A 12,531-nucleotide genomic window follows, 5' to 3' on the forward strand; every position below is an offset into this window, starting at 1 on the left:
TATTTGAATTAGCTGGTGAATATACAAACACACACGCACATCCGTTCAGCTAATATTTTAGGATGCTGGCTTCCACCGTAGACTGTAACTTTTAATTGTTTAGAGTGAAAATATTTGCTACTATGTGTTTTCTACATTTCTGGTTGTGGCTTTTGGAGCCTATTCCACGGAAAGCAATGTACAGAGATTCAAGAACTATGGAGAAGAAAAATATCCCCAAGCCCAGAAGCATACAAACCCACCCATACTGCAAGAAACACTAACAACAAAAGAAAGTTAGATAGAAATGACAACTTCACCGTATTTCTGGCCCTGCCCTGTCCTAAGAAGCACAGTTGAAACCATTCAAATCCAGAAATGCATAAAGATTTCCTAGTCCGCTTTGAAATTTAAAATTCAAACGAGCTCAGACTGCCGAACTCTATGAAAATAGTCCCAGGTCCGAATTGTTTTCCGAGGGAAAATGTCATGGGGAATTATCGCTGGGAATCAGGAGAGAGGTCTTAACTGCACACGTTATTTTTCTGCTGTATTTGGAGGATTAATGCGTGGGAATTTGTTCTACCTTAGGCGTGGCAAGTTGCGTTCTGTGATTTGAAATATAGCTTGCCTAATCCTTTGAAAGAAATACTTGCGTGTAGTGTCTCATGTCTAAGCGTAAGGCCAATTAAAGATTAGGTAGCTCTCTTAATGTGCGTTAACTGGTGACTTTGCAAGACATAACTTTCTCTAAACCAGAAGTATAACAATCCAATGGAAAGTCATCCGTAAATTACAGCTCTGCAGTCTTGTCTAAACCATGCAAACGCCCTAATTGTAGAACATTACAGAGAAATTATTATTCTGCCATTTCCTTACATTTAATAAGTGTGTATCTGTGGAAGGGTGACAACAGAGGGGTTTGCAAACTGCTTCATGGGAAATTGAATGGAACAGATCACGAGGGGCGGATCAGGAGGTTTCGATTTCAAACCCTGGATCCTAGAGCAATGTTTTTTCCCGCCCCGCATATACAGACTTAAGGCATGAAACGCGGACATAAGTAAATCTCCTGACCAAGTTATCGCTTGGCTTTCTTAGTTCTTTCTCTTTCCTGCCCTCAAAATCTTCCCGATTTGAGACTAGAGTTGCTAGCCAGAGCACAAAACCAGGGCTCCCACAGATGTCTGATCATCTTTGAAAATATTATCCCCTTCAAATTAAAGCATCCCCACTAATGTCTCTCTGGAAGGCAGATACTCATGGACCACCCCAGTCACATGTTCCTGTAGCTACACGCACAAACGCTATCAAATCTGACACAGAGAGCGTGTAAAATTTGCATGAATTTTGCTTTATAGCATGCAAAAAGAATCTTTCCTATATCCCCTCCCCCCCAAAAATGTCTTTTCAATAATAATATTTGCGATGAAGGTTATTGGGTAATTATTGCAATTTTGTGGAACAGTCCTTGCTTGAGGTGAAGTCTGTCTCTGGATAATAAATGGCAGCCCGTGCAGTTCACTGCCAGGTTAAGTAAATGCAGAAAAGATAAATCTGCACACCCTAGGAATCACCAGCAGAGCTCGCTTTAGACCAAGTTCACAGTCAACTCGTTTGCCTAGACAAGGCTTCGCAAACAATTAGAGTTGTTTCTTTATGTTTAAATCAAGGAGAAATGACTAAGACCCTTCAGCAGAGAGCTGCAGCTTTCCCCCCAACGCTCGTCGCTACATTCCTTCCAACCTCACGCCCAGAACTTACCCAGCATTTCACCTGCAACTGTAACCATATAGCGCCTTTGAGTAACAGGCTTCCCTCCAACGCTGCCGAAAGGCTGTGCAAACTGATCTAACAGCACTTTGCAAAACCGCGAGATTAAGGAAAAAAAATTAAAAACGCAAAAGTATCCGATTTCTCAAAAGCAAGAAGAAAAAATAAAGCCCCCTTAGAAAGCTGGGGGAAACAGCAGAAGTATTGAAACAAACAGTGCGACTCTCTTACTCCTAGAAGAAGCTGCATAGCTTTTGTATATCTTTGTGGTTAAGGGCGTTACAACTGCAGGTCAAAAAGTTGAGGGTCAAAAGTTTACGTTTTGCACCACTCTTAGTCATTCGCCCAGACAGAGTTTGATGTCAATGTTATAGCCGAGATCTTGACTATCAGCACAAAAGATAAAATAGCTTTGAGTTACGTGTGTATCACAGTATGGACTCCAGGTGAACCCTACTGGCTGAATGACCTCAATTACCGAGGAAAGGATAGAAAATTCCTCTTTTCAAGAGTAATACACGTTGTATTTCATCTTGAATTATCGGCCGCATTTGTGTCTGAATATCTCGGGTTCAGTCGTGGCAGGTAAATACGCGTGTTACCCCCACAGCAGCCACTGACGCTGCTTCTTCCAAGACTCAGGTAGCAAAATGCTTCACCTTTGTTTATTATATAATAACCTGATTTAAGAGGTTTAACGTTAAGCCTTCTCACTTTGCAAAATGGCAGGAAGATAAGATAGGAGCGAAGCTATTAAGGCGTATATCGATCCTAGTCGCGTCTTTGTTTTTGCTCTCATTTCTGTAGCAATGGCTAAACTGTGCTTAAACAGGACATGCTGGAGATAATATAGGTTATATGTTTGGTCCGAAGGAGCTCGTTTAAAAAGCGGAGCGGTGGAGCCCTGTTATGATACCAATGGAAAATGTTACGGAGAAGCTGGCGCCCTGCGCTGCTCCGAGATTTGAAGGGTTCTCACAGCCTTCTGGAATTATCCGAGGCGGCAATTCCCAGCGAAATGGGGAGTAGGAAGTGTTGTTAATTCTCCCTCCACCCACCCCTCTCCACTCCTTCAAGAAAAAGTTTAGTGGAATTTCTTAGCACAGAGATTTATTCCCACACTGCTGGGATTTTTTGTTCCCAATGCGGTCTCTGTGTAAAAGCTTTACTCCTTGGTCAGACGTGTCTGCGGGGAGAACTGGCCAATATTGCTTAGGCAACTTCATTTTGGACGAAATACCTGAAGACAGGACTCAGCTTGAAATTTTGAGGCTGTGGGGTGGATGGAAGAGGGAAAGGGTATTCCCAAATAGGCATAATCAGATATGTAAGGTGTGGAGGAGGGGACAGCGCGACGAGGAAGTCCGAGAAAGAGCGCACCTCACTCCCAACCACGCATTGCTGCCTTCCCACCCCCAAGGCAGGAGCCTACCCCGGCCTCTCTGTAACTGGTACTCGTGAATTATTTGCCAGAGACACAGCTGGATCGTGACAGGCGAACTTTCTTGGGAACAAGTACGCGAGAGGCTAGATATCAGATTAGCCAAAGTGTTTATTGGAGATTTTGCCTGAAGTACCTGCTGAAGCCTGGAAAGTATGTAATGCAAGTATTTGATCGGCGTGGAGACGCTGCTCAGAAGTTGTTGCTGCTGCTCACTTGTAGAGAGCCCTGGCACTGCACGTTTGGGGAGCCTGCCCGCGCTGGAGATAGTATATAACCTTTCACATCGAGGCTATTTATTTGGTGTAAGAGTGAAGCCTGATAACAAGCTAAAAACCGTAGCCAAATATCTATTTTGTTAGAGAATAGCAGGCGAATTGTTTCCAAGAATAACAATGCGTCTTTGATATACCCAGAATGAAAGCTGTTACTATAACCGGCTTACTCAAGAGTAGGTGACAGAAATCCATTTACTTCCTCACTAAAACAATTAGCATCCCGGATTCCATATTTAAAATCTGGTTTAGAATAAAAATATCAATTATAATAATTTCAAATAAGTTGAAACAGCGACTTCCGTAAATATCGACTCTTTTGAATTATTGTTTAAATTGTTCCCCACTCCCACCCCCAATTTAAAAAAAAAAAAAAAGGTAACAGGCTAGAACAGAACAGTTAATATTTTGAGGCGAACTCTTTCTGTCCTTTCACACTCTGCCTTTAGCACACTGCTCTCTGGCGTGGAAGGTCTGCTCAAAAGACCATTCATTTAAAAATCCGTGCACAAATCACATTTTACGTGTGTTTATTTAAGTGCGCCAGGACAGAATGAGCAAATCCCGCCAACCATCCCGTTGTTAAGAGGAGTCTGCGTGCCAGAAAAGCCACCGCTTTTACCAAATGCTGAACTTGGGGCAAAACTCCCAACATTGACCTGGTAGAGCCCATCGGGAAGGAGCGCTCCCGTCCGCGAAGGCAGGGCAGCCTCGAGACTGTATCATTCCCAGGAACAAAGAAAGGAATACAGTCGATACATTCCATAACGTTTACATTTTCCCGCGATTTTTTTCTTATTTTTCCTTAGAAGTAGTGACCTGGGCAAAGCACCCTGCTATCTAAAAGACACTGTTATAGACCTTTTAGAAAAACTAAGTCCAAGGCCGAGGTGAACTTCAGGTCACCGCGTCTAACAAATATGAAAATGTCGCCTGGTGAAGGGCACGCCTTGTTATTTAACAAAGACTGTCAATGTGTAAGATTAATAAGAAACAAAATGCACACGGTGTCACTTTTCGGTCACTTTGAAACTTGGGACAGCCTCGTATTCAAGAGGGGAAAGCTGGGGCTAAATATATTCAAAATGGTTCAAATCAAAGTCAAGTCAGGCTGCTAGTGTGATTCTTCCTCCTCCTACTGTTCTCGGTGGAGGATGGCCGGGCACGACGAGAGGTTGACTTGAATTATTATTATTATGATTACTATTATTACTACCACTTTTGCTATTATTGCTGTTATTATTATTATTTTATCTTTCGTGGAAATTACGGTTTATCCGCATATGTGGAGGGTAGCAGGAATGCTTGTCTGTTTCACCAGAAAAAGAGGGATCCCCTTTTCCCCCTCTTTGGGTATGTATGAGGTTGCCTCTTCTTGGTGCATGAAAATTTATTCTCTCCCTCTCAACTCAATTCTGATGCGTCCAGAATTAATTCCTTCTCTTCCTCGGCCAGACTCGGCCAGGAAACTCTCGCTTCTTTATTAATCGATTAAAGTCTCCTTCTTCAGTGAAATCGAGCCTTTAGTCCTTCTGGAAAAATAAGGGAGCTGGCCTATTTTATCCGATCCTTTTCTTTTTTTGAGAGCTTAGGGTGATGGTACAAGTTTGTTAAAAGGAAGTACCGGGGAAAAAAAGGGTTTCTGAGATTGTTTATTACAGCCATAAATCTTGCAGTAAAATGTCGAAATGGCCGTGTGCAAGATAACACTTGGTGGTCTTGGCTGGGTTCTTGTTTATGATAACAAAACCACAAAGACATGGAACAGGCCTTTTGGAGGTCCTGCCTCAGCACATCTTCGCAGACTAATAGAGCCACACGAAAAAACAGACTTGAGCTGAGCAGCTCAGGTCACCTTGCAGATTTACACTCGTATACAAAATTGAGTCCTTCTTTCTGTAGCCGAGCGCCAGAGACCCGCTGTAGAAAGAGGTGCAGTGAAACTTTGAGATCTAATCACAGTAAATAATACGAAGCAGAGGCCGGTCAACTCTCCCGATAAAGCGCTGAGCCTATAAACCGAGACAACATTTTTCGTTTTGCTTTACCATGGCGTGGGAACACGGCAGCCCGCTGTAGTGCTCCGGCCATAGTGCCTCAGGAGTTATGCCGAGGATAATATTTACGATACCCCAGTGTAATTCATCTGGTGCTGCCCGGCAGGTATTTGTGCGTATGCGTCTGTATGTGTGCATGTGTCTCTTTACGCCGGGAATTGTTCGCTGGTCGTGGTGGCTTTTGGCAATCTTTTACTTTTTATAGCCATGTAGATGGGAGCTTTATTCTTCCAGAACATGGGTTGCTGTTGTTTTGTTATTCTTGTCGTTTTAATATAAATAAAACGATCTCCCCTTTTCTGTCAAATATGTGTTGTTGAACAGTTGCTGCTGTCTCTGTGTGTAACCGCGTGTGTGTAACCGCATTTCCTCTCCACGCAGAGTAAATAGAGAAACTTATCTATTACCCCAGTTAAAGAATTCCATAGATGTGCTGTTGAAAACGAGTAAGTAAATGTGTTTTAACTCTCTTTACAAATTAGACATTCGATAGTAGGAGGAAATGAGTGATTGTTTAGATAAGTACCCCAGTATACCCAAGTGCTGGAAATGTTCTAACATATTACAAGTCGCATGCAATGTGCGTGCCTGTGTGTCTGTGAATAAAATATAAATCGATACGATGTGTGTCTTGTTAGGTGGAATATATATTCAAATAGAATTTTATTGCATGTATCCATTATCTATAAAACTGCAAAAGACAATAATCTGAATTTAAACCAGGGTGACTGTTAATGTAATATCTTTAGGAGGGCAAGATCTAAACTGTATCATATTTACGCTTGATATATTAGAAGTATTTTCCCATACCAGCAGATGAGATTACCCACTCAGCAATTATATTCTCTAAGGGTGCAGTAAATATTTCTGTGTGTTCATATGCTTTCCTTAAAAGAAGAAAAAAAAAATCCGAAAAGTTCGCTTCCAACTCCATATGTGCCAGACTATCTGACACAATCTCCAGTACTTCAATAAGTATTTTTCCCCTTAGAATAAGAGCGTAATTAGTTTAACCATCAAATTTCAATTACCTAAGGTCAAGACTGTTGCCTCTTTCCCCTCTGAGCTGCAAATATCGTTAACAGTCTCAGTGTTAGCAACGTAGGGGTGTCTGAGTGCCCTCTCCCTCCTACACCAGGATTTGCGAGTTACTTTTGCGAAGGTGCTAGCGATTTCTCGCGGAAGTGAAAATTATGGAATAAACCCAAGACGAGGCATACCAAACCAATGGACTTAAAATCATAGTTCAGAAAGAGCTCCTCCACGGGGAGGGATGCTCGCACTGAGCCCTGCGATCGCCGGTAGGAAGTATTTCATTCCGTCGTGTCCGTCTTCCCCTCTCCCTTCCCCCTCTCTTCCCCGTTATTTTCAGGCTCGCAATGTCCCTCACACCCCGCAAGCCACTTCAGGACTCTCTTCGGCCTCCCCGCGACCTTCGTTCTAACTTTCGCATCTATTCGTTCAATTAGCACAGATAGAGAGGCTCAAAGGACTGGCCTTGGAGCGACGGGGCGCTGGGGACAGATCCCGGAGGGCGGCCGGTGGCCTGAGCCCGGCAGCCGCTGCCGCCCTCTGCCTGTGCGAAGCCCCGGTTCTATGCTTTTGGAGATGGGCTTGTTTAAAAGGATTGTGCAACGCCTCGTGCAGTGCCTGGCTCCCTCTGGATCACAAAGTTGGGCTGCGCGCCGCTTCCTCGCCCCGCTTCCTATACTCTCCCGCGGGGGAACTAGGGCACAAGAAGTGCTGGGGCGGGCGGGGTGGGTGGGAGACTGTCAGAGCCGGATTAGTTTTATCTCGCTTGACACTGCGACTGCTGGACGCAGCCCGGGTCGGCGTGCGGGAGGAGCTAGGGATGCTGGTGAGGAGCGGACGCGGGGAGCTCCCTCGCCAAGCAGCCGCCGCCCTTGGGGGAAGCGCGGCCCCCGCGGAGGGTCCGCGGGCGCGGAGCTGCCCCGCGGCCCCTCGTTCTCCTTCCATTTCCTGATCCGGGGTCCGCGGCCCCGCGCGGTAATTGGCGCTGGCGGTCAGGTGGTGGCGGGGCGGTGGGGGGTGCGGGTGTGTGTGTGCGCGGGTGTGTGTTGTGTGTGTGTTGTAGGCGCTCCAGGGGTGGGAAGAGAGGAAGGGAGGGGAGTGCGGCGGGGAAGGGGGGGAGGGAGGGCTGGAGGCCCAAACTTTGGCAGCGGCGAGCACTTGACAGCAGCGGGAGGGGGAGAGGGAGGGAAGGGAGGGAGGGGGGGGAAGGGGAGGGGCCTCGCCGAGCCCAGAAAAACGACAACGCGAGAAAAATTAGTATTTTTGCACTTCACAAATTAATGACCATGAGTTCGTTTTTGATAAACTCCAACTACATCGAGCCCAAATTCCCTCCCTGCGAGGAATACACGCAGCACAGCGGCAGCGCCGGCAGCTCCGCCAGCTACCACCCGCACCACTCGCACCCGCACGCCCCGCCGCCGCCGCCGCCGCCGCCGCCGCACCTGCACGCCGCGCACCCGGGCCCGGCGCTGCCCGAGTACTTCCCGCGGCCGCGCCGGGAACCGGGCTACCAGGCTCCCGCAGCGCCGCCGGGGCCGCCGGGGCCGCCTCCCGAGGCTCTCTACCCCGCGCAAGCACCCTCCTACCCCCAGGCTCCCTACAGCTACAGCAGCGCCGGCAGCGCCGCCCCGGGCCCCGAGCAGCCGCCCCCGGGCGCCTCGCCGCCGCCGCCCGCCAAGGGCCACCCCGGCCCGCCCCAGCCCCTGCTCCCAGGCCATGCCCTGCAGCGCCGCTGCGAAGCAGCCCCCGCCGCCGGGACCGGCACCGGGCCCGGCTGTCCGCTACTGCCCGACAAGAGCCTGCCCGGGCTGAAGGGGAAGGAGCCGGTGGTCTACCCCTGGATGAAGAAGATCCATGTGAGCACGGGTGAGTTGCCCTTGCCAGGGGGAGGTGTGGATGCGCCTGCAGAGGAGGGAAGGGGGGAGGGTGCTCCTGGGGACGGGATGGGTCTTTGCGTGTGTGGCTTTTTTTTTCCTCCTTCTCCCTCCGCGTTTCCTAATGCTTAAAAAAAAAAAAAAAAAAAAAAAGAAAGTGAGAAACCTTTTGTATCCGGGGTCCTTTATCAAAAGATTTACGAGACGCCAAACTGTTAGGGCAGTAATTATAGCCCCCATAAATTTAATTGCCCTGCAGTGGCTCTGGGCCATGTGTCTTTGAAGCTTTTCTTCTAACCCAAATGCCCATCACCATTTTTTATTGCTCCTCGATTGTCCCCACTGTCGATAGGCTGTGAAACAATTTTTCTTGCCGTTTATGTATCTTATGTGAACCTGGTGTCAAGTTATTATATAATGATTATGTCCCATCGCTTCCCTCCCTCCTTTTTTCCCCTCCGCGTGTGTATGTATGTGCCTGTGTGTGCACGTTTCAGTCAACCCCAATTACAACGGAGGGGAGCCCAAGAGGTCTCGCACTGCCTACACCAGACAGCAGGTCCTGGAGCTGGAGAAGGAGTTCCACTTCAACCGCTACCTGACCAGAAGGCGACGCATCGAGATCGCGCACACCCTCTGCCTCTCGGAGCGCCAGGTCAAGATCTGGTTCCAGAACAGGCGCATGAAGTGGAAGAAAGACCATAAACTGCCTAACACAAAGATGCGCTCCTCAAACCAGTCCACACTGAGCCAGCAGTCCAAAGCACAGACACAGGGCCACCCCCATCCGCTCGATGGGGCTACACCCAATGCAGCCGCGCTATAAATACGGCTTTTGGTTTGAGTTTTTTTGTTGTTATTTTTTTTTAATATATATATATTTACCTATCTATTGGGGTTTTCAAACTGCCTCATGGTGGAGGCTGGCCGTTTGGACCAAACAGTGTAAAACAAAGCAGGAGCAGGAAACGAAGACAAAATGTGCCCAAGAACGGGCACATGTTTAAACCAAAACCCGGACGATTGTCTACATTGTATATAGATAATGGTTCCATGCCCAACATTTTTTTCTATTTATGGAAACGCTCTCTTGCCCTCGGTGTAAAAGAGGGCTGGATGGTGTCATGGACGAATTCTCTGTATCTAAGATGGACTTTTTTTTTTTTCTTTTTTTTTTTTAAAGGGAAAACCTTACAAATAAAAGACTTTACAAAGTAAAGAGCTCGTGGGACAGTTGTGTAAGGCATTGACTTGAATAATGCTGTTTCATGGCGTGTTCGTGGATTCTTCTGTGTGTGTGTGTGAGGGTGCACAGGCACATGTACACACTCACACCAACATAGGAGAGACAACGAACACGTCCATGAGAGGTTAAAGACTTACAAAAAAGTCCTCTTACCCTGTCTAAAGGAAAATGTTTTATGTATCATAACAAAGGTAACTTAACTGGTTTTAAGTGTATCCCCCGCAGTAGCTGTGATCTATTAGTTTTTCTCCACTTTCCCTATTGCATTTATTTAAAGAAATATTGCTATAAAGGCTGTTGCTGTCTTCGTATTTGGCACCGTCTAAATAGTTTGGGTCCATGTAAAATTTGTGGATTTTTGGTGTAATGTATAACAGTGCCAAATGCTGGTAATAAAGATTATTCTGTACAAAAGAATTAAACGCTTGAAACAAGAGTCCACTAAGTGCTGTTTCATCCACCTTGTGCTTAACTGGTGTTAGAACCAGGAATAGAAAACAACGGCTTAATGTATTGTTCTAACTTGGATTCACCTTATCAATAAGGTAATGGTTATTTTCAATATAGTGAAAAACGTCCTGACTCCTAATTGCCTGGCTGGGATAAAGTGTGCTATAGGATGGGGAAAGGTCTTGCTTCATTGTATAGGTGAGTGGTGTTCTCTGTAGCAGACTTAAGGCAGAGTGAGTCTGACTCCATCGCTTGCTCTGTGACTGTTTTCAGCTGTGTTACAAGAGAAACCGTGCTTCTTCTGGGAGCCGGTAAGATCCCGTGCCATGATAACACTTTAAATTTTTAGCCAGTCGTGATTTATTTATTCGTTTTCTCTGATTATGATTTCTCAGCTGGCTAGCACTGTTTAAGGGAAACATATGAACGGTAACCTATAGTTTCTTTTTAAGCTGCCGTTTCTGTTTCTGTTTCCTTTAATTTTGTTTTTAAGGTTATTTTGAAATGTGTTGAGAAAGCCTCGGCAGACATGCGAATTTGGGTACAACTCAGGAGGCTTATGTGACTGAGATTGTCACAGCTATTGTGGCAAAATGGGGTTCAAGTGGTTCCAGCTCAGGCTGTGCATTTCGCGCTGCTTCCAGGCAGCTAAGGAGTGCAGGCAAAGCAGAGCTTCTAAGGGAGAGCCTTGCTCAGGGCTTTCACAACATAGTGTAGCACCAAGCCAGGTAGGAAAAATCTTGGAAAGGAGCTCAAATGCTCATAAATCTTCAAGGGAAGGCCTGAAGGCCAATATTTTTTTACTTACCCAAATACATCCGAGAGGGATTTTTGGAATCAGTGCTTCTCTTCACATGAGTGAGACCGCCAGGACCAGGGGCATCATCACACTCTGGTTGAGGTAGAACCAGGCCCCTAAGGTGCTGCCAGCATCCCTGCCCGGTCATGGAATATGAACCATCCCGGAGAAAAATGTAACATGCCGATGGCAGAGCACGCTCAGCATCAAAGAGGTGGTGTCTTTAAATACCCTAAGCAAACAATGCTGTCTCCACACCTGACCAAAGAGCAGGCCTGAAAAGCATGCTTGTACTCACATACTGCTGTTTACTAAATCCTGAATCGCCAGTTATCTCTTTATAAAGGAAGAAAAATACAGCTGTTAAGTGAGGTTACTACTATCTGCAAGTCTGTAACTCTTTGTTTTGTTTATTGCTTGAGAATCCCTTCATATATTTGCAGTCAAAATTAGCACAACCGAGCAAAATTCCAGCTGAAACGTATTAACTGGCGGTGCAGGATTTCTTTAGTGAGCAGCCTATGCGTATAAACCTGGTTTGGTCCCATTGTAAAGAGAAATGAAATCACGCTGCAAATAGCAATTTTAGCGAGAATCATTAATCACCTCCTACAATAAATACTTCTTTGTAATTCAACAGCCGTTCTGAAAGGCATTCTCTTGGAAAAGTCTGTGAAGACGCAAAGGATTTTCCTGGGGAAAAAAAATGGTCATGTGTAAAGACACAGCATCTTGGTTGTCTGCTAAAAAAATGTACTTTCTCTTGCCGGACATTCAACCGCGGACTGCAAAATACCCCGTGGCAGATTATCATCGTTTAAGGTAAATTTTCTTTCCCCCCCTTCCCCCTCTGGCTGCGCTGGGAAGCAGGACGCTGCTCCCGGGCTGGGAGCCCTCTGCTCCCAGTCCGATACCTCCCGTCTTTACAATAACTTTGAAAATTACATCGTCCAGTTTAAATTCTCGCATTGTGCTCCCTTTGCTAAGGCAACCGGGAGTTCATCGAGAGGACAAATTTTCTATCCCATTAATTGTTTTTTTTAGAGGAGCAGACTGACCCTTCAAACCCTTGACCTTTAAAGACAGTATTCTTTTTAATCCGGCACTTGGACCTAAATGTCTCTTTCCCCCCTCCCTCTCTCCTGCTCTCCCGGTGTCTCTCACACACGGATTTATCTGCTCTGGCCACAAAGACAAGCGCGGCCCAAAACGCTGAAAGTGAAGTTTGTCAATATTTCAAAGAAAGACCGAATCAGCTCGGAGTCAATTTGCTGGCTGCAGGGAACGCCATGCCGTTAACCCCGGCACCCACCTCCCCTCCACCAAGAAAAATACTCCTCTTCCAAGATCTGCCTCCTCGTTTTTCCTACGAGCTTTTGCTATACCTGGTGTTTCATTACACGAGGAGCTGAGCTGTGACAAGCGCCTTGTGGTATTTAATAACCAGAGCCATCCTGCCTTGTGAGATTACGCAATGCCGGGAAATTTTTTTTTTTTTTTTGTTCAGGGTGCTTGCAGTTCCATGGCCTTCTTGCTCAGTGTTTGTAAACGAGGAAGGGGTGGGGGGAGCCCTCACACAGGTGGAGATCTTGACAGGCTTGC

General features: G+C 46.4%; 1 protein-coding gene and 1 long non-coding RNA gene across 2 annotated transcripts; one reads left to right on the top strand and one right to left on the bottom strand.

Moving 5' to 3' along the window:
• The first annotated feature begins 7,773 nt into the window (after positions 1-7,773).
• HOXA4 (homeobox A4) lies at positions 7,774-10,116 on the top strand. The gene is made up of 2 exons (XM_051808352.1): positions 7,774-8,426; positions 8,932-10,116. Exons 1-2 carry the CDS (start codon positions 7,838-7,840, stop codon positions 9,258-9,260), a joined length of 918 nt encoding a protein of 305 aa, XP_051664312.1. The 5' UTR covers positions 7,774-7,837; the 3' UTR covers positions 9,261-10,116.
• LOC127480332 (uncharacterized) lies at positions 8,450-12,419 on the bottom strand. Its single transcript, XR_007907835.1, has 3 exons — positions 12,315-12,419; positions 11,536-11,622; positions 8,450-8,561 (listed from the first exon to the last, which is right to left on the bottom strand). It is a non-coding gene; the product is annotated as an uncharacterized LOC127480332 (long non-coding RNA).
• Positions 12,420-12,531: the final 112 nt, after the last annotated feature.

Source organism: Manacus candei, unplaced genomic scaffold (genome assembly GCF_025592945.1).
Source record: "Manacus candei isolate 608988 ecotype Guabito, Panama unplaced genomic scaffold, ASM2559294v1 h1tg000072l, whole genome shotgun sequence".
Classification (NCBI taxonomy): Eukaryota; Metazoa; Chordata; class Aves; order Passeriformes; family Pipridae; genus Manacus; species Manacus candei.